The 22456-nt window shown below is 33.7% G+C and overlaps 2 protein-coding genes across 6 annotated transcripts; one reads left to right on the forward strand and one right to left on the reverse strand.

Annotated features, from left to right (window-relative positions):
- Positions 1-675: 675 nt before the first annotated feature.
- Positions 676-6367, forward strand: LOC122592875. 3 transcript variants are annotated; one of them, XM_043765193.1, is made up of 6 exons: positions 676-989; positions 1067-1115; positions 1979-2387; positions 3808-3836; positions 3945-4876; positions 6089-6367. In XM_043765193.1, the coding sequence occupies exons 3-5, from the start codon at positions 2075-2077 to the stop codon at positions 4857-4859; spliced, it is 1257 nt and encodes a 418-aa protein (XP_043621128.1). In that variant the 5' UTR covers positions 676-989; positions 1067-1115; positions 1979-2074; the 3' UTR covers positions 4860-4876; positions 6089-6367. The 3 variants fall into 3 exon arrangements, with proteins under 3 accessions (XP_043621128.1, XP_043621130.1, XP_043621129.1); XM_043765195.1 differs by having other exon boundaries at positions 2037-2387; XM_043765194.1 differs by having other exon boundaries at positions 676-795.
- A 1572-nt stretch (positions 6368-7939) lies between these two features.
- On the reverse strand, positions 7940-15775 carry LOC122593886 (SUMO-activating enzyme subunit 2). Of its 3 annotated transcripts, none has more exons than XR_006322892.1 (12): positions 15518-15775; positions 15347-15436; positions 13465-13548; positions 13166-13384; positions 12741-12842; positions 11820-12278; positions 11165-11394; positions 10654-10747; positions 10316-10498; positions 9775-9872; positions 8741-9207; positions 7940-8136 (listed from the first exon to the last, which is right to left on the reverse strand). XR_006322892.1 is itself a non-coding variant. In XM_043766339.1 (11 exons), exons 1-11 carry the CDS (start codon positions 15548-15550, stop codon positions 8847-8849), a joined length of 1953 nt encoding a protein of 650 aa, XP_043622274.1. In that variant the 5' UTR covers positions 15551-15775; the 3' UTR covers positions 8286-8846. The 3 variants fall into 3 exon arrangements, 1 of the variants encoding a protein (XP_043622274.1); XR_006322891.1 differs by lacking the exon at positions 7940-8136 and adding an exon at positions 8286-8630; XM_043766339.1 differs by lacking the exon at positions 7940-8136 and having other exon boundaries at positions 8286-9207.
- Positions 15776-22456: the final 6681 nt, after the last annotated feature.

Consider the following 22456-nt stretch of genomic DNA (forward strand, 5'->3'; position numbering starts at 1 on the left):
TGAGGTTATCAAGTAAATATAAGTTTTGTAGTGTCTCTCGTGTGTCAAGAGTAAGTTATTTTACTTTTGAAATATCATAGACAACTAAATGTGAGTTGTTGTTGGGGTTCGAATCATCAACATATAACACTTTCCGTTTTAAAAAAATGAGTTATTGTGTCACAATTGGATACACATCGTGGCACTGTGGCAATGTCCACATTCCAACTGCAATTCATAAACTCATACATTTACACTTCCAAAATCAATAATCTTTACTAGTAAACCAGTATATCTTTAATACTCATCTCTTCTATTCATTAATTTAAATATTCTCACATAGTATATTTATAATGCGCTTAATAAAATTATTTACAACATATATCACTGAACCCTTAATACAAATCTTTTTTATATCAATTATATTTACATTTATAACCACAATAATTGCCACCACTACCGTCGCCGTTAACGTTGCATTGCGATTGCGCCCTTCTTGTTCATAACTAAACAAAGCAAGAACAAAATCAACTATCTAAAAAATGATAATGGTTTGAACAATCAAACACCCCAAAAATAACAAATGGAAATGACTTCAAGGGTTAATAGCGAAAATATTAAAAGTCCTTACCAAACGGCAAACCACTAACACCGTTAGTCTGAACATCTAAAAACGACTTTCTTTCCACCATTTTTCATCTATACAAACCAAGAATCACATTCTCTCTTTCACACACTCACACACCCACATATCACACACACAAACACTTATGCGGGTGGCGGCCAAACAGTTATTATTATTATTAAGAAAATAAGGTATATATGTTTTACTATAGCTTTTTGATCATATTAATCATGCAATTATTTTTTTATTTTTAGGTTAATTAGTTCATTTTATTATGATTATAATAAATATGTAATAAAGTTTAGAACTTTTCATGATTTAATTGAGCAATTATTTCGGATCTCTGCTGGAGTGATTGAAAGTTTGAATCTTGTATTATTTTTAGGTAATTTTTATAAAAAAAGTTTTATTTTTTAATAAAAGTTTTGATTTTTTCTAAGAAAGTTTTATTCTTTTTTGCAGAATTTAATAGTTAACCGGAATTAGAGACATAAGCTATATGTGTTGTGAGGTATTGTTGAATTTATGGTCATTATATTTAATTGTTTGTTTGTTTGTTGTGTGTGTATAATATGTGAGGTTCCAGGTTGTAATAATTTGTTATTACATGAAAAGTACTAATATTTTGGTTTGTGACTAGAAGTAGTTATCTGGGTATGTCTCCGTACGGTTTGCTTTTAGGGGATTCGTTTGAGTATTTAGTGGAAGTTGGTACTTCGAGGCGTTTAGGAGTTAATAACGTATCTATGGTTAGCAAGTTTTGTTTTTGTTGAATGTAAGATTGATGTTTAGGTGATTGAGCTTAGTTTGGTTCTATTGGCTGCCAGCATGGAATGATACTTGAGTGTTAAAATTTGAGGAGAATCTATACGTGTCTTCAATGGATTGTTCAATGCTTTACTTGTTTATAGTAAGATGTAACTTTTCATTTTATTAAATCTTAGGTTCAATTCTAGGGGATTGAGCTAGTAGCCTAGTACTACTGCCTGAAAGCCCGAAACGATATTTGAGTGTTAAGTTTGTGGAGAATATATGCGTTACTTGGTTTGATTATGTAAGAATTAATGGATATAAGGAAAAATGCATTTATGTTTTTGTCGATTAGTTATATTGGTTTTGGTAAATTTTCATATAAATAAAGTTTTCTACACCTTCCTTCCGGGGGGAGAAATGCATCTAGCTTTTATATTGCTTACACTTTTTGCATTGTGTCAGTTTGTTGATGCTTAATCTAACTTAGATTCTCCGTTTTCTGAAAAGTAGATTTTGTGGCCTTTTTTAGTTGCAGGTTTACATGTAAAGATTTTTTGCATGTATAGATAATATATCTGTTAGGAGCTCTAATCCTCAATATCAAACTTCATGATTGTATAGATTTTAGGGGGAAACAGTTGTTGCTTCAAGTGACGACGTTTTATTTATCACTTGCCAGAGTGGTGGTTGTTTCTTTGAAATTTCATGTGAGTGAAGATGGGGTCTGCTTGTTGTGTTGCTGCTAGAGATAGAACTATAACAGATCGATCTGGTAGTGATGTTATGACCAGGAATGATCGGTATTCTCCATCATGGAGCTTTCGATGGGATAATCGAGGGCGTGTAGCAGGTGAAGAGTCATCTGTGAATTGCTTGTCTGATGGCGGTGGTACCAACGATAGGTTGGACAATAAATCTCAGACAACTGTAGAAACCACTTATGCAACAGAAGGCAGTCCATTGGATAGTTCACGAAGCCTCACCTGGCATAAGCCGTCACTTTCTGAAGAAATCAGGGTTCCTCGGTCAGGTGAGTTCATTTAAATAACGAATAATATTAATGTGCATGCATTTTCAGTTGCAACTCAAATAACTCCATGTCCAGTTGGTATGAAAGTCCCATCTGAGCCCCATGGGCCATGGCTATGTGGGAATTACTTCACTTGACTTGGACCAAAATACCTTGGTTCTATTGGTTACATAGCTAATATGCTAAACTCACAACTGAATGTTGAATTATATAACCATATGTTTCTGATATCCTTTTGCTTGCATTCTGGAAAATACTCTTGCATAGTGTACTTGTTTGTTTGACTATGACTTTGGAAGACTAACGGACACAGTGCTATCTTTCTATGTTTGGAAATTTTCATGTTAGCAAGACAGGAATTTATTAATGAAAGAGAAGTAATATTGCCATAGCATAGCTTGTATGATGATAGATAGTGTCAAAACACCTGAGCCTTGGATTGGCTATGTTCCTTCAAGGATCCATTTCTTAGGGCTACTTATGTAATTTATGCGATTTTAGAAAATGGAAAATGATCATTGTAATTAGGTACCATTGTTCCTTGACTTAATGTACAGCAAGATTAACAGAATTTCACATGAAGTACTGTTGAATTGCTACTGGCAATTGCAGATGAGAGAATTAAACCTAGTAAACAGATACTAATTGCAGCAGATTCTAATATTATACATATCTATAGTATGCACTCTAATAAGATATCTGATGGTTATCCAATAATAAACACTGAAATGCACCAAAATGTTTTCTAGATGTGACTATTTTCTCTGTTTGAGGCATTGTGAAGCAGTAGAACTATATATGATTTACTGTGTAGTTGACTTTTCACAAGATTATGTTAACAAATGTGATTTCGGATAGTACTCAAACTATAAAGTTATATAGTGAGAGTTAATCTTTTAAATGATGGCTTTTAAAAGATAATCTAATAGAAGACTGAGGCATCAATATATCACCAAATCTTCCCATTTATAGAATTGTGTTATATAGATGGCATATGCGGGTCTATTGGTTTCATTTGACAATTTTGATGGTGTAGTTAGTGAATCAAGCTTGACAATTTTATGGAAAGTAGTTTTTATGTAGAAAATATGTGGCATGTGTAGATTCTGAAGGTCCGCTTCTTCTTTGTTTTCTAATAACCTATGCCATGTATCTTGAATGATTACAGTGTACATATATTGCGATCTCATTGGTTAGTATTGTCTTTTTTGCTTGGCATTATCTTACCTCAATCTTTGTTGTATCGATATGCCAACTCGAACCTAACTCGTGTTCTGTGATTGTCTACCTTGTTTTAGTCGTATTAAGCAGTTTATTTTATTTCGTTGTTTATTAATTAAAAACCTTTCATTTTTATACTACTTATGTTAGTATTATTATCTTTTAATATGAAAATTTTATTCATCTACTGTCCTTGCAGATCCATCATATTCTAAGAATCTTCATGAGGTGAGTTAATCAATGATCAAGCTTCTGTAATTCTATAAAATTGCAAATTTCTCATTTGTATATTCCATTCTACTTTTATCTTCCTTACTCGTTATGCATTATGTATAGGGGAAGGATTCGAGGGGAGCTTCTGTATCTTTGGAACCATCTCCAACCAAAATGTCAACACAAACACATTCAGTTTCATCCTTTTCAGCATCCCCTTTGTCTTCTTCTCAAAGTCAACTCATGCCCCTTTCAAGTTTGACCCCATCAAGGTGGCCCCGCCGTTCACCAGGTCACCATCTACTACGTCAAGTATCCGATAGCCGAATTCGAGGCATGATGTCACCTAACTTTTCAATATCAGAAGAGGGTTCACCTTTCATGCATCCTGGGTGGAACAATAAATCAAACACGGGGTCTCATGGTGGATCCTCAGATGGTTGGTCGAATAGAGATAGATGGTCTTTTGATAGTGAGTCTCTCAGTTTTAGTCGTGATAGAATTAGCAGATCTAGTGGCAGGGTTTCGTCTTCTCCAACGGTTGAGATACAGACATGCGGTGTCTGCTCAAAACTTTTAACCGAAAGATCCTGTTGGAGTAGTCAAAAAATTGTAGCCACCAATGGGCTTCCGGTTGTTGCAGTTCTCCTATGTGGGCATGTTTACCATGCAGAATGCTTAGAAAATATGACTCCTGAGATTAACAAGTATGATCCAGCATGCCCTATTTGTACTTTTGGGGCAAAAAAGGTTCTCAAGTTGTCAGAAAAAGCAATGGGGGAATTGGATTTAAAGAGTAAAATCAGCAAAAAATTAAGAAGTCGGGTGGTGGATAGTGGTGATTCGGCTCTGTTTGATCGCTTTACAAGTGGCAGAGGTCCCCGGATGGGCTCAAGTTCAAGCATGAAGAGCTCTACGAATTCAGGAAAGCCATTTTTAAAGAGACACTTTTCTTTTGGCTATAAACCAAACAGATCTTTGTCAGATAACAGTTCTAAGAAAAAGAGGTTTTTCTGGTCAAAATCAAGCAAGGAGTGAGCTTTTTCTCTTTAAAGGTACCGTCTTTTTCTCCATCATAAATCTTAACTTTAAGGTCATCAGAAACTACATGCATTAATTTTAGTGACTTGGTTAATTGTAGGTTTTTTTTTTTTTTTTGTCAACATTTTTTTTGTGAACACTTGGCTGACTAAAATCTATGTTGTTTAATTGAATGTGGTGGTTTTGCTTGTTTTGCATCAGACTTGTGTACATCCTAACCCAAAGCAACACATTTGTCATTGATATCCGCCCAAAACTTCAGTATATTTGTATAATTGTTTAGGATCTACAGCCACAAGTTGTCTTCTAACGTCTTGGCACTATACAGGAATTGAATGATAATGACATAGTATTTTTCATGCTTTTTTAATGTGTTTGCCTTGTGCAGTTTCTTTTGTTAGTATAGGTGGCAGTTTTGATCCATATACGAGTATTTATGAATGGTTTTGTTTGTGTTTTTATAATCTCAAATGATCCAAAGTATAATCATTAATGCGTCCAACAGTCCAACCTCCTAAATACCCAATTATTTTGAGATTTTCGATCATTGTTGTGTGATTATTAAATACATCTTTTTTCGCATTGGAACTTAAATCTGCAACCTTTTAGTTGTTGGGCCAGCGTTGATACTTAATTATTGAACATTTTTTATTTGTATGAACACTTATTTTCCCTGGTCAACCGAATCCCCCCCCCCCCTTCTTGACCCATTGCCTAAGTCGCCTTGCTTTCTAACAATGTGCCAGGTGTAAGACTTGTAACTTGTAAGATGAGGTTTCTGTCATAGAAGGGTTTTCTTTTTCTTTTTCTCATTTTTTGGTCTATTCATCTTTTTGTGTCTTTACACTAAGCAGGGAGAGAGGGAATCTTTAATATGATATGTTTTTTTCTAAAGTTAAAGCGATGACAATTATTTATTCCTCCTTTTTTTTTAATTATATTGTTCTACTTTGAGATGGTCACCACTTTATTACGAGCTTACTCAATGCTTATATGTACTTATCAAGTGCTTCTTTTTTGTGTTTGGACATGTTGCGGTCCCCTGTGATTTTTATAGTGGAAACAGGAACTCGAAATTTAACATATGTAAGAATAAATAAAATTAGTATAAACGAGCGGTGAAATTATTTTCTTTTTGTATGTTCTACTTCCAAGTGTTTTTTTTTATTCCTTGTATACATTTTTTGTGGTTTGAAGACTAAACACTCCTCTTAATTTTCGTTTAGGTAGACGGTATTTCTAATACAGACAGAAAGTTTCTTATTTCACCTAAAGTGCATTGTGAGCGCTGAAAAGGTTAGCCCCAAAGGATAGCCAAGCAGATGAATATATACAGCTGGGAAAAAAATAATATGAATTTAGATTTATTCATTTTCTTTTACTTGCGTTTTGTAAAGTATTATGATATATTGTTTGCATTCAAATGGCTAGAAGTGCATGTATGTATTGTTCTAAGCTCATAAATTTCCTTCTTAATATATTGTGGGTTTTGAGTTTGGTTATCATTGCGGTGGCGGTTTCAGTTTTGATATTCTTAAAGTTACACTCCTACAGCTTGAGTCTGGTGTTAAGCTTCAACCAAGAACTGCAATTATCAAAGTGAGTGCGTCAACCATTTGGTCTGACTTTCAACTCATTTGGTTTGTTTCAACTCGTTTCAGTTCTGTTAAGTGTTATGCTAGTGGATTGAAACTTCTACTTCTATTGATGCTAAAAAATTGGTTCTCTTTCTTGAAACAAAAATGTGATTTTTTTTTTCCGAATGGCAAATATTATATAATGAAAGCAACTAGCTAGGCACTAGGTGCAAAAGTATAGTTACAATGTAAATCTAGAAAGAAACCAATGCAAAAAGAAAAACACACAAAAAGTACAAAGATGGGTTCGGTCCAGATAACAAAAAGATGCACGACCATTCAATACCAAAGAATACAAAAGAAAGCTTGAAGACCAGTAGCTCAAAGAGTTTTTGAATGGCATCTCGCTCCAATCATACCAACTCATATTATCTTTTCTATCGCGATGATGAATCCAGTTATACGCCAAAGATACGATAGCATTAAAAATATCGAGACTACTCTCTTGAATATTGTTTTGAAGGCAATTTCCTTGCCTCTACCTAGTCTCACTATTGATTACTAGTTAACTGCTTGATCAATTTCAATTAAAGAAAGAAAAAACTAACATTTCTCTCCTCTTTTCTCAAAAAACATTTTCTTGCCTCTGCCTTTCGGTCTTTCTGGATGTGTTTAACACCGTCGTTAGCAATTACAAAAATTAAATGTGAAGGTTCAACGCAATTCTCACTCAAGATCCCAATGGACTAGTGAAATTACTTGGCGAAAGTAAACATGATCTTGACGGAGATTTGATATGTTCATATAAACCCTCAAATCGATTGCTTGCAATCGTTAAAGGCAATGATATTTACACCTCACTTTTTTCTTCATATACCGCATATTCATGCATTACACTAGCACAAGTACAAGGACTTATAGCATGAGTTAGTGTGTAGATAAAGGTGATGTTGTACCTATCACCACTCAACGAGGATCTCAAATGGTAATTAATAGTTCTTGCTAGTAGAGACTAGTGAGGATTACAAATGGTTGGAGACCATATGAACATGTCACTCAATACCAGAACTCCAGAATAACCAACAGTTTATTATTTTATTTTATTTCTTGAAGAGAACGCGACTAGACAAAGATTATAATTTATAAGGGTACAAAAGAAAGTAAGGAAAAAGTTAGAAGGCGAATTCAGAACTTGTAGTTGAACAGGATTTAATTACAGAAGTTCTAGTAACAAAACCTCCAAATCAGTGGAGACGATGAAATATAGTTCAAAAAAGAAAGCAAGTGAAGATTCTCCAACTTAGCTTACGATGCCTTCATCAAACCAAACAAGATCCACGAATATGTAATCTTAAATCATGATAGACCATTGCTCTTATACTTACAACGATCACAACACCAGAACAATACACAATTTCCAACTGTAGCATGACATCGTAGCAGGCTTTCACTCCTGGAAACTTGTACGAGAACACATGATTCATATATTAACCAAGTGAGTCATGCAAACTTTTGTGTTCGTTTTTATAACCCCTCTTATGAATTAATGCACTAGATTTGATTGCAAAACTTATATCATGGTCTAAATTTCAACCATTGTTAATTACATATTTACATTGTAGCGTGGTTACAAGTACAGACTGGCAACTTGTTACATGTTTAAGCTGCCTTTCTCTCTTTGAGTACGTTTTCCTGTTCTACTTGCATGTGAAAATAGAACATTATCAGAATTGACTCAACTTGCTGGACTATAGGGAAAGTTCTTCTTGGTGACTTGAACTAGTAATTACAGAGTTGTCTTCTCAAAAGTCAACTCAATTATAAGCCAACACACACACAGAGCACAGACATTAACATAGCTTTGTATAGACAAAACAAAACAATTATGAGTTGCATCAGAATTCATCGTCAGAAGCAAACTTGTGGGTTTTCACTTTTCATGGCTCGACACATTATACTTATCGCAAAAACATGCCTAGTAAAGTTCAAAAGAACTTTTATAAAATACACGAACAGAATAACTAAATTGCGTTGTTTCGACAATATAATGCGTTTCTAGCCTATGTTACCTGTCTCTTACTCTTCTTGCTTATAGAAACAAGTGACGAAACAAGTATAGAGCCACTAACTGACTGTCAGGACGAGTTTTAACCCCAAAAAGTCACTATAGTTAAATCCTCCAGGTTCACTTCTACTTACGCAAAAAAAAAAAAGAAAAAAAAGAAACAAACAAATCCTAAGTTCCAAATGTAAAAAAAAAAAAAAAAAAAAGTTACAATTTTAAAAACCGAACCTTTTTACCTGGTATTAAGCTAAACCGCCACAAAAAGGGTGACTGGTGGCTGCACTATTAATCCCTCCCTGATGACATAAATTAGAGAATAATCCAATCAAAACCACTTGAAAACTACCGTGAAATATTCTTGCTGATGTCACCATTCCCGCCATCAAGTATAGTAACATCACTGTTTTCTTCAAGTTTCTGGGATATCTTCTTGGCCTGTTTGTCATCAGTGGATGTTTCGGTTTCGGAATTTGATATGTCAGAGAGCTTTCGTTTCTTTCCTGCAGGTATAGTCTCAATTCCTGGTTCTACTACTATTAGCTCATCATCATCTTCCATGTCAGTAGGAGTTGACTTCGATGCAGATGATGTGCTGGCACCATTGATAGTAGTAGTAGCATCCTTGCTGTTTTCTACAGCCGGAACTGGTGTCCATCCATGAAGAACCATGCCATCAGGTTCCTTCTCTTCATCAAATTCTTCTCTGAGAAATGTGTTTAAATATTATTTTAAAGCCCTTATGTTCTATGTAGCTACTTACTGCTAAGTGAGCCAGTCCAAGGTCATATATTATCTCTAATAGGTTAAAGATGTGATCCCTCAAAAATATTAATAATCATACTTCTTTGCTTCACAAACCAATCCGACTGCCTTTAATGGACGACATATCTATGTGAACCAATCCGGTTGCCTCAAAAAAATGGCCCAGAAGAAGCTCTCCCTAAGGTCTAGGAGACTGGCATGGTTTCTTGGACATTGTTTGCATCTAAACCTAGGCCTCTACGATTGTGTGACAGTGTGAGGGTAATCCTCCCATCAAGTTTGCCATCAAGCCAGCTCCTATTAGTTAATTTATAGAAAAATAGACAGGAAGTGTTTTGAGAAAACCCAACCAGACCCGTACCAAAAAGTACCAGTTTTGATAGTAACCGTTTAGCCCAATACACAAACCACCCATTTTGTCATCTCCAAAAGATATTTTCTAGACCAAGAGCAAATAAGAATAAATAATCCATCAAGCCCAAATATCAAAAAGTAATGCTAGACAAACCTATGCTTGATAATGATGTTGCATACAAGCTCTTGTCGAAGATCCTCAACTGTAATACTTGTTCCGCTAGTGATTGCATACGGGAGCTCAGATAATACCTACAGAAATAGATATGAAAATAAATATATAACAAATAAATTGCTAGGGGTTACAGCTCCAACCTTTATTTGAAAACAGTTACATTAGGGTAAGTTTTATCTCCCAAGTCCAACGAGTGAACTTCTGAAATTTGACTAGAAATGAGACATGTCAGATGGGTAGATATTTTCTTAAGTGTAATCCAGTGCTCAAAGTTTTTCTCAATCAGTTATTTAGAAAGCTTTAGTAATACTACTTGTAACAAACGGTTATTTACAAAACTCAAAATGATGAACAAAAAACTGTAGGTAGATCAATTCAACCAGGCCCATACTAATGTTACCCTCTAGAACTCATTATCTAAATCTTCTATCCCACACTCCCACCCATTCCCAGTTTGCAACCTCTACAATTTACAAAAGACGGGCAACAGTAAGCCACTAAAAAAATTAAAATTACATGCCTTCTCAAGGTTTGCTGCATAATTAGCAACCATGTCTTCATCTAAGTCATCACCAACTTCATAAAGAAGCCCTGACCCGTGAGTGATCAATGGCAAATTCATGCCTAGCTTTGATATGACAATTTTCTCCACCACATCCTTCAGTTTTGCGCGGTTGGTATTCACTTCTAGAGATAATGGAGTCTGTTCATAATTAAATGTGTTAGTATCAAGACATAGGAGATAAAAGATGACCACATCACAAGTTGTATAAGCCTTTAATTCCTTAATTATATTTTACTTATATGGCGACTCACATCTTAAAATTTATCTCTATAAACAACATTGTTATAGCTTACCTCAGAGCAAACATAGCAAGCTTTGTTTGGCTCAAACGGCTCCACAGGCATGAGAAGCATCTTCCTTGATGGATGCTCAAGACAATAGGTCATCCTGCAGAGATATTACCAACTATGTCATTGGAAAAGAACCAGATGACTAGTAAATATATACCAGAGGTGGCAAGTTTGACACAGATCACCCAATAACTAACGCATCAGATGAATTACGCTAAGAAATTTTACTACATATTAAAACATGTCAGATGGGTCGAAAATCATCCAAAACATAAAATGTCTAAATCTAAAACTCCCTAACTGCTTTAGTAAAGAGAGACCGATAATATAGTTTTGTCACATATAAAGTATTTATAAAACCCCCAGTGAAAACAGATTAGAAAAGTACTTCTGGGTCGGTCCAATTTTGACACCAATCTGAAGTGTTGCATTAACAAACTGCCCATCTCACCCATTTTTCTACTTGCAATGTTTACAGAAATCAAGTTTCACTTGAGTAAGGATGAGTGCCCACCTACAGTTCTTTGTATCATTCTGCAGTACCTTGATTGCCTCTATCACAATCAGTCCTGCAATAATAGCATTTGTGGTTGCAACTGCATGTACAATATTGCCAGCAATACCTTTTGCTTCAAAAAGACTATGCAAAGGAATTCCAAAAGAGGCTGCTCGAATATTCGCAGCAGCGGTCACAATTTCTACAGCTAGGTGGTCATCTTTGTCAAAACTCAAGTTCCCTATATCCTGCAGGACACAAAAAGGATGATCTCCTATAATTATGCCAGATTGGCTACGTAACTATAGGTAACAATTTCAGCCCATATACTTCATAAATGGATTGATTTAGGTTTTGTTTATATCAAAAATCAAACATATAAAAACTAATTTAGATAGCTGAAGGGGAAAGCGTCAAATGGTTGAAACTTGAAAATTGCCCAAAAGCTACTTTAAGTGCAAACAACCTTATAAGTAGTTTTTGTTTAAAATTTGGACTATTGCAAAAAGATTGTTGCATTTCCGGAAGAAAAAAAAACTACAATAATATTGTTTTTGTAAGCATAAAAAATGCAACAATTACTGATCAAATTCTATATAAAATAGTTGTGGATCCAACCCACCCAGCCCACCATCTCACAAACTCTATCCAAAACCAAACAGCTGTAACAGACCTCCTGCCTCTTCGAAAAGAATAAATTGAGTGCTGCAAAAAAGATTCTTGAATTTTCCTTCAGGCTCCAGATATCTTGTGGATTTTTCAAGCCCAAATACGCCATTGCAGATAACGAGGACAAATTATCAGTTGCTGGCACTTTGTCTAAATTACCATTTCGTGGAAGAAGTTCATCGCATAACACATCTTTAACATATATAGGCCTTGGTCTATTGCGGTTTTTCCAGGTTTCCTCATTGGACAAGGCACTTTCTATATTGTGCCCAAATACATGATCATAAATTCGCTTTCCATACTGTTCAATCTCTTCATCCTTTCTACGCTCAAAAACATCTTCTGAATGTTCTGATGAACTGGCAGCATCATTAGAACGCACGTTGAGATCATTATCCTGGTTCTTATCTCCAAAAAGTTTTGCAAAAAGCAGGTCTTTCGCCCAGACAATACAGTGAACAAACTGCAAGGATGCAACAGTTGCATATAAATCAGTAAGGATTTTCTTGAGAAACTAGATCGCAGTATAAAGCAGACTACATAAATTGGGTTGAATGTCAGAACCAACTAATTTGGAATTTATGAGACTTTTGGATTTGAGTTTTAGAACCAGTTGCAGCCAAACCGATTGCCCATTACCCATTCTTAATATCTAATATCATAGACTTTTGCCACCATTCATACAGTATTGCTCCTTTTTACACAAAACATCATATTTGGACTTGTTACCTACATATAACAAAAATAAACTAAAATTGACGTATAATCAAACATATGAGGCTGATGTTGATCACTCAGTATCATACAATCATTTGTTCATTTCTATAACACATCCAAACACTACCTAAGAGCCGTACCAAGATGGTGAAAATGCATTAAAATACAAAACCCAACATAGATAAAATTGGAAGGGTCATAAGAATACCTTTGATGGAGTACTTGTAATAGTACACACGGGATAAGTCTTGGGGGCAGGTTTTGGCTGGCATTCATAGCATTCTGTCTGACCCTTGATGTGCACGGTGACCTGAAATAAAAATTTAACGATTTGAAAAACAAAAAAGCATTCGCATCACAACATAAAATTAATGAACTGCTTAGTCACCCAACCAAAATTGACCTCTTAGCAGTAAATGAGTAAAATACGCCATGAAATGGAAAACGAACGAAGCAATAAATACTTGTGTACAGATTTCATTAGAAAGTAAATATCGCCGTGCTTTCCTAAATTATAGAGTATGCTTTACTTTTGTGCAATTCCATATCTATGGCAAATATTCAAAAAGATCTTTCATAATGATGGTGTGTCATCTTCAATGAAATATTGATCTAGGTTTAAAAGCAATTTACCTGCCCCAAAAAACCAGTGGTACCACTTTCCACCAAAGGGACATCAGCTGCCAAGCAGAGGCGGTTTACATGACGTCTAGCATCCAAATTGTCAAGCCCATTTAACACAACACTGAACTGCTTGAAAAAGTCAACATTAAAGTCGGAATCTTTGACATTAGCATGATAAGGTGTAATGCTAATCTGAGGCCTGAATCTTAGCACAGCATCGCGAGCAACCTGATAACACCAAAAAAAAAAAAATAATAATCAGAAACATACGCAAATAACCAGCAATAGAAAAGGGTATCTATACTCACTTTTGCCTTGGATTGGCCAACATGTGATTGACGAAATAAAAATTGCCTATTGAGGTTGCTCACTTCTATTGTGTCCATGTCAATCTGCAATAAATCACATCCATTTGCAACAGAGATTAAAATCTGAATAACGCTGATTGAACTGTTATAGTATTTTGAAAATTAAAGAAAAAGGACACCAGGATGCATGTTTGGAACAGAATGGAAAACGATAGAAGCTTGGCAGATGCAACTTACATAACAGGATTACAAGGGGGGAAAAAGTAAAAAGAGAGAGAGAGAGAGAGAGAGAGAGGAAACATGAACATTTCCAATGTGAAAAGCTCAAACGCCTGGCAGATACACGTGATGGGACTCAACAAGCATGAAGAATAACTGTTTATCTGCTGAAACTTTATATTTCCAGGCTTACATGTCCTATAGTTTATCCATGCTGACATCTTACTCAAAACTAACGGGCTACATTTTTGTTAGCTATGTGTACCAATGTACAAACTCTAGATCAAAGTCGAATACATATTAGTGAAATAGTAACTTCATAATTTACAGAAAGCATCAATTACGCATCTCACTCCCTTCATATGTTCATGTTTTGGTATTTACCGAGCCATATATAAAAATTTCAAGAAAGATACTAGCCTTAAACTTAATGACTACATGGTGACCGACATAACGCAATAAAAACATCAGAACAAAAATCGCTAGTAGGCATTATGCACTAACTGCTCCAATGCGCTTTAAAGATATCAAACACTAAGTAAAAACAAAATCATCTGAATTACGACTTGAGATCCAACTCTAAACAATAAATAAATCCCAAATTAAGACTTGAGCGTATATATGAGCCAAATCTCATACTGAGCCATCAACTTTGGTTACATACACGTGTCCGATACTACAATACTTTAAAACAATATGGTAAGTTTGGGGTAAGAAACTAAATCTAGACCAAACTATCCATCATATCAGGCTTTTATGTACTACTATAGAAGGAAATAACTTTGTGTCACGAATTTTAAGATAGTAGCCTTATATATATCGACATATGTATATAATCTGTATATATATATATAAAGCAACACTCTTATAATTAACAACAATAAAAAGCACCGCATCATACCTTTTGCCTAACCATTTAAAAGGTGACACATCACCCCATCTTACACCATCATCCCTCATTGTTACCAGCTGACGTACCTCAAACCAGCTACCACCCAAAAATTTTAATTCTTATTTAATATTTAGCTTTAAATTATATAAGTAAATAAAGATACTACCTAAAAGCTATCCGTCACCACCACATAGCGCATGTACTGTTCCAGTAGTTTTAGACACATAAGGGGGGAATCCCATTCCTTGAATTATCCATTGAGATTCTACACAGATTGAATGTATAATCATAAACCCCTGTTTCCCCCTAGTCTAAAAAACACCAAATTCTCTCTCTCTTTTCTCTCAAATCTCCAAATTTTCCTTCTCCCTCCCACCCTCGCTACATCTACCACGTTGCTAAGGTACAAGACTCATTTATAAAAATTAACGATAATCATACTCACACTCATACTCATTATCACGTTCGGTAACGTTATTTAAACATGCAAAAAATAATGTATAAAAAATAATCATTATTATGAGTCAATAAGCAGTAAATTAATATATACTTCTTCTCATTATAAATAATAATCATGAAAATAAATAACAAAATATATATATATATTAAACCCTAGAAATTCAAAACCAAAGAGTGACTAAGTGAGTATACTGTATATACTTTATTTACACTAAGCATAATAATAACAATAATAATTAATAGTAATAATTGAGAAATATAACAATATAATAATCATAATAAATAAATAAAAATGGTGCAAAGTTGACTTACAATATGAATGTCTTGGAAGCCAGAAAGAGCTAGGGTTTTGAGAAGCTCGCAGCCAATACCTCCAGCGCCAACCATCAGCACTTTCGAGCCCTAATTATTAACCAAATATATGAAATATATATACATATATAGATACATAATAATATATGTATAGGTTGAGATTATATATACCTTAATTGCAGATAACTGTTGACCGGAAGCCATTTTGCGAGAGAGGGAAAGTGAGTGTGTGTTTGTGTGTGTGAGAGAGAAAGAGGGGAAATTAAATAGAGGTGAAAATGGATGAAACTGTATGTAATTTTTTTTTTATTTATTTATTTTATTTATTTTAAGGGCGCCAAAAGAAAAGATCCGATGGGTTGTTGGTCCTGTTGGATAATCGAATCGTCGTCGTCGTCGACTATCCCAGAGAGATTATTTTGTTTGACTTTGGGGAGAAAAAACGTACGTAATAAAACAAAACCACCAACAACAAAACTTTAAGTATGACGTATTAGTAGGGGTTTTCTTTGAGTATTTGAAATAGACATTTTTAGTTTGAAAAATTCTTTGAGCGTGGAACCGGTTTAGAAAATGTATGTTAATATGATACATCATTTCAAGAGATCATTTTAGAGGTGACAAAATGGACGGGTTAGGCGAGTTTGGGTGACAGATCAATACAGGTTTAGGTTAAACCGGGTACAGGTTGGAATGGGTCAACTTCAAAACGGGTCATAATGGGTCGGTTCAAAACAAGTCCAGGTTAAAATGGGTCCAAGTTGAAATGGGTTTGTTTGTTAGATAGAGTAGTTATAATATTAGATTGTTTATTTTGAGTATTTTCATTATTTTAGTGCGAACTATGATTATTAAGCATGAAAAAAAAAATTGTTAAATCATTTTTTATAAAAATAATAATAGCTTATTATCATACTACCGTATATTACTAGTAAATTAGAAAAAACGAGTAGTATTAATAAATAAATATAATATTAAATAATAAGTTTTGGTAATTTTTGATGTTTTCATTACAGATCACGTGAAAGAATAAGGTGCATTTACATTTTTGATTTTTTTTAACTTATTATCTAACTTCTACTTCTATTTATTATATACAGTAAATACATAAAAATCCTTCCAATTTCTCTTATCCTACTTCCGGAAGAATTACCTTTTTAAAATTTCATGTTCATAACTCTCACTTGATTAATAGGATAGGGATACATGCCCAGTATGACCCGTGTTCTAGTATTTTACGTTTTCTTTTGATCCATTCTAACCCGCGTGAGGAAATTTTAATGTCCATTATCACTCAAATAACTAAATTGAACACCCAATATCCCAATCATATTTGTTTTGGCAATAATTACTAGCTCTAGATCAGTTATCCACAACTAATTGAATGAGATATTTATAAACCATGGAGCCAAAAGGTTAAATTGAAAACAAACACATATCATGATTGAATCGAATTCAAGAGTTTATTGAAAGTACCTTGAAAACAATACAATAATAAAAAAAACGTTTAACATAAACGAATGCATGGCTTTAATCTTTTATTATACTAAAACACAGTTACTCTGATAGTTTATTAACCAATTAAATCTTTCGATTTTCTTAAGTTTTCAATCTTGACTTTTTTTTGACTTTTTATTAAATACAAATACAAATAAATATATATAGTTACATATAGTCGACCACATCTAAACTAAAGATAGCTATTACATTAGATAAATATAAATTATAACTACAATTACGATCTATCCCCTCCTAAAATATAAATTAGGTAATATGAATCCACCTAATTTCTATTTGTATTGAACTACAATTATAGTTTATTCTATATTCTATAAGTATAAAAGATTTTTTATAATTAGTCAGTATGCTCCTAAAACTATAACTTATGAACAATCATGTCAAGCAAGCTTATGATACGAAGAAACCCAATTTACATATGTCAAGCAAGCTTATGGTACGAAGAAGCCATTAGAGACAACACAAACTTAAAAAATTATCATATTCATTATGTTGTTAGATGAGAAAAGGTCAACTACTCAAACTAAAATCAACCATCCCGTATGTTGATACAACTGTTCATTTATTACATTATATTTGTTTTTATCATTGAAGTAAAACCTTAGTGGTATCACGCTCCTCCCATGAGGATCTTGGGCCTGGAGAGACCCAAGTTCGAATCCTGATGGGGTAAGGTATACTCTTATTTATCGTCGTGTCATTTGACGGATTAATAGGAGGCTTTCCCTCCGTGATTTCCTGAAAATTTGAATAACATCTTACCGGAAGGACGTAAGGCTCTGACCATTCGAACGTTAAAAAAAAAGCATTATTTTGTTTTTTATTTCATAATATTCTTGACATTTGAATTGAATAGTTATTTTTATGTATATTTTTAACTTTGAAATTAGAAGCTTTTATGACTTTAATGTAGGAATATCTAATATTAATAATATCGTATGCCCCGTGTCCAGTGTTGGACACGAGTCTAAAATCTAGTAAGCTACATATAACAACCATTGATAAGAGAGATGAAATTAGTTTCAGAATTGATTGCAAAAACTCAACTTTTATATTATATTTATACTACTTTATAAAGCAAACTATCATTCCTTTTTAAGTAATTAAGATTTTAAAATGACGATATTACCCTATTTTTTATTTATTAATTTAAATATATTCAATTATTTACCTATAATACCCTTAATGAAATAAATTCCGACATACATCCCCCAACACTTAAAAAACCATGTTAACCCTTCTTATATCAATTAATTTACATTCACCACCACGTCACCACCACCGTCACCGCCGCACATCGCCGCCACCATTACCACCATCACTACCACTATCACCGCTGCATTGCGCGGAGATTCGTCTAATATATATATATATATATATTATAAGAGGTAAAACCCGTGCAATGCACGACATGGATAATAAGATATCCGTTTCATGTTATACTAACATCTTAATAGCATCTACTCAAGAGAAAGGAATAAGGTGTTCATGGTTATGATCCAAAAGAACCCGTTAAGAACCACAACATCTTACGTGTGCTGACAAAGAATAAGATAAAACATATACGAATCTAATAGGGGATATAGGTGAGTGACATTGCATATTTACAATAACTTTCATCAATTCTTAATTACTCATCACTCATTTTGTAATTGAGCTAACATCAAAGTACATGAAAAATAAAGCTAAAAAGGTAAAAGGACTTTGTTGCCTTCCTAACAACATATTTCCTAAAATAAAATGCATTAGTGAATAAAAAATGGAAATGTGGAATGCTGCTCTTGCTAAGTTTATAGACTTGATTCACGTGTATTATTAACCCAAAATTTTTTTACATAAATTATAACCCACCATCTATATATGCGCACACCGTGGTTGTTCTTCTAAGAGGGCGTAAATATTTTGACCTTTTAGATACACAAACATTAAACAACAGATGATATGTCGGTATGTCCATTGTCACAAACATATCGTAGTCATTTCGTCAATAACTAAAATGCTTCTATCAAACACAAAAAAAAATATAAAAAAAAAATCAATGACCCTGTTTTTAAAACGGATTGGTGGCAATTATCATTGATGCGCCAACACCTGAAGCAACTATCATGTTGGCCATTATATGTCTATATCAGCTATATATACCACAACACATACAATTAGAAATAATGAAAAAAATGATGAACAGTTGAAAGATAAGATACGATAAATAATGCAGAAGCATTTGCTATTACAAAACCGACCCATTTTATGTATCATACTTTTTTTTCACAACAAAACCATCAGGCAAGGTTTTTGTTTTGGACTTTGGAGCCTCCAAAAACCAATAACATGGTACACCACATCTAAATTAAAGAAAAACGCAAATACGGAGTAATAAATTTAAATAAATTAGGGGTTACAATGGTTACCCATGCCCCACATGAATTCTATATTTACCTGTTATTGCTGCAAGTGTTATTGCAAACCTAACAAAAATTGGATTTTACAATAACCATGTATAGATAGACTCAAAATTCAACTAAACTCAGAATTCTTTGAACAAAACAAAGAGGCATACACTTTTTCAAGGCTAACCTTATCAAGCTTAGTTTTGCATTCGCCACTTTAACTTGGGTTACTTTATAAGAAAAATGATCCGTAGTGTATATTTTACCTAAGCCTAGGTACTGTTACATTAAAAAAAGTTACATATTAAACATTTGAATTTGATAAATATACATAACCCCCTGAATTTTACATAAACCCCCACTGAATTTTACATAATCATCATGCTTAACCTAAGATAGGTACTACATGTTTTACTTAACCTTTACGCATGAAACCATTTTGTAATAACATAACTTTTAATCATATTAAACAATTAAAGAATTTTTCACACGAAGTGTGTTTGGACCAAACTGACCCGCAAGAAACCTACCCGGCCCACCCAATATACCACCTCTAGTAGTTATAAGAATAGATGGCATAAAGATACCTTAATCTTCATTTAACATGTTGTTACGCGAAGACATGTTTCACAGCAAACACCACAAAAGCATGAAGCACCAAGCTGGTGAATTTCCTATTGATAAGTCATTATAAGATATATATCAAATGGTCTAAAAATGATTAAATAGATTAATTTTTATAAGAATATTTCTACTTTGATTTATATCGTGTGTAATTTCAGGTTTAAGCTAAAATGATAGAATATGACTTAAAATGATGATTATGTGAAGAAACGTTATTGAATTATGGTTTGTGACAAAGACATGGTATGAAGCAAAAGATTAAACGATGGAAATAAACCATGTTGCTGTTGACCATTATATATGGGGTTGGTTTATTATTACCACACATCACAAAAAAAAAAAAAAAAAAAAAAAAAAAAAAGCATAGTTATTTGTCTTTTGGGCCTCTTGTGCGAACGGATATCACAAAAGATAAAAAAAAAAAAAAGAAGCCCACATCTTTATTTGGGGTGTTTTTGTTTCTTGCGGCTGGACTACACACTGGGGAAAAAAAAACAAGAAGTCAGCAACCCTTAAATATTCAATTGGTTAATTCCCAACATATTCGGGGTGATATTCTCTGGGGCTGCGAACGAAAGAGAGAGAGACGAACAGAGAGAGGAAATCGGGCAACAGCAGCAGACGCAGATCATCATTGTCCGATTCATGCAAGGATTATTCATCAATCATTGACGATCTAAAGATGGAGATGTTCGGCTAAATCTAGGTTATCTCTCATGATGAACAATTGTCAATTATTTTACTTGACGAACTTTATTTTCAGTCGTGTAAAAATTGATCTTTTTGGATTATGATGCGTAAGAGTGATTGAATATTTATTCGTTATTATTTGATTTGGACTTTCTTAAGGCAATCTATTGCGACTCAAGGGTTTGTGATGAGTCCATTAGCATTAGGGATTAAGACAAGCTGTTTAATTATGCCCAAAATTGTTTTGTCAAATAATAAAAATTATATCTATGTAATTTAGAATAAATATTCGGTAAAGTTTATTGGGTGAATTAATGCGACTATTGAGATTTTGGAGGGACGTTTTTTGCGAACAATGTTTGGAGCTTATAATTTATTTCTTGCTTATTTAGTTTAATTTGCATTTTAGTTAACTTTTGCAATAGTTATTTATAGTTACATTTTATATAACTTTCAAAACAATCAAATTCGTTATAACTTGGTTATAACCACAGACGCTACTCGTGGGAACGATATTTACTTACCCTATGTAGTATAAGATATTTAGATGTGGTGTTGTCTCAAAAAGACACATTTTTCGGACATTATTCTGCTTTTAGTAATGGGGTTTGCGAAATACAGCCTTTAGGGCTGTGTTTAAAGTGCATAAATTGTTTGTACATTTACCATGAAAATCAGGGGGCGGACTTTTAATATGGAAGGTACAAGTTTTTTTATGCACGTTAAATACAGCCTTAAGGGTTGTATTTAGCATTTCCCTTTTAGTAATAGCAAGCTTTTCCTGGATCACCAACGACTTAACACTTGTATAAACCCTGAACGACAAACAAAATCCATGTCTAAACTCCACAATAAAAATCATGTTCTTTTTTTAATCACAAATATAACTTAAGAAAATGCATAACAAAACAAATACTCGGTGGTGAATATGAATTCAGATTCTTTGTCATGACTTGTCAATGAAAAACAATTGGATAAAGAATAGGTACTATAAAAGTAACTCCTATTTTTATCGGCAGCAACATGAGCGGGTCAAACAGTTTGGGTAACAGGTTCAAATTGGAAAAAGTTATTAAATAAAAAAAACAAAAAAAAAAAACAAGATGGGCTAACCAACTAATTAGGGATGGCAATGGGGCGGGGATTGTCGGGGATCTTAATCCCCATCCCTGTACCCGATTTTCACTCATAATCCCCATTCCCGTCCCCATCCCCGTCTGGGAATTAAATTACATCCCCATACTCGTCCGCATCGAGTATCGGGGATACTTTTTTTTGAATGAACATGAATTTAGCTTGATAAAAAAATACGTAGGAGAATGTGTATTTCAACATTTTCTTTCTATGTATAAACTAATGTATATGTTAAGTAAATGATTAATAAAGTATAACACATAAAAATTATTAAATAAAAGCACTAAACTTAAAATTGATTTTAGAATATAGATAAGGACTTAAAGTGATTATAATAAATATATATAGTATTTTCGGGTTTCGGGTATAGGGATCGGGGATTTACGGTTTCCCATCCCCGTCCCCGTCCCCAATTCCATCAGGGATTAGATTTACATCCCCATCCCCGGTCAACTCAGGGATTCTCCGGTCAAATCGGATGCAAGTATCGGGTACGGGTATTTTTGCTATCCCTACAACTAATACCCTTTGCTTGTTTTTTCTTTTAATTAAAAACCCTCATACAATGAATGCGTTAGTAATGGTTTATGACTATAAATACACCTTCATTACAATAATAAAATATAAATACTTAAGGGGTTAAGGTGTTGGATGTGTTGGTACAATGGAATGGAAATGATGAAAAAGGAGAAAGAAAATCGAGAAGTCGGAATCGATTCCATTCCCTCAATTCTCTATAAAATATAAAATATAGAGA

The sequence above is a fragment of the Erigeron canadensis genome, chromosome 3 (genome assembly GCF_010389155.1).
Source record: "Erigeron canadensis isolate Cc75 chromosome 3, C_canadensis_v1, whole genome shotgun sequence".
Taxonomy (NCBI): domain Eukaryota; kingdom Viridiplantae; phylum Streptophyta; class Magnoliopsida; order Asterales; family Asteraceae; genus Erigeron; species Erigeron canadensis.

Excerpts from the sequence above, each read along its gene's own strand:
- LOC122592875 (XM_043765193.1), top strand. The coding sequence starts at position 2,075 with ATGGGGTCTGCTTGTTGTGTTGCTGCTAGAGATAGAACTATAACAGAT. Across the intron at positions 2,388-3,807 it reads AATCAGGGTTCCTCGGTCAG|ATCCATCATATTCTAAGAAT; the intron begins GTGAGTTCATTT and ends CTGTCCTTGCAG. Across the intron at positions 3,837-3,944 it reads ATTCTAAGAATCTTCATGAG|GGGAAGGATTCGAGGGGAGC; the intron begins GTGAGTTAATCA and ends CATTATGTATAG.
- LOC122593886 (XM_043766339.1), bottom strand. The coding sequence starts at position 15,550 with ATGGCTTCCGGTCAACAGTTATCTGCAATTAAG. Across the intron at positions 13,549-15,346 it reads GCTTCCAAGACATTCATATT|ATTGACATGGACACAATAGA; the intron begins GTAAGTCAACTT and ends GATTTATTGCAG. Across the intron at positions 9,208-9,774 it reads AACATCATTATCAAGCATAG|AGAAGAATTTGATGAAGAGA; the intron begins GTTTGTCTAGCA and ends CACATTTCTCAG.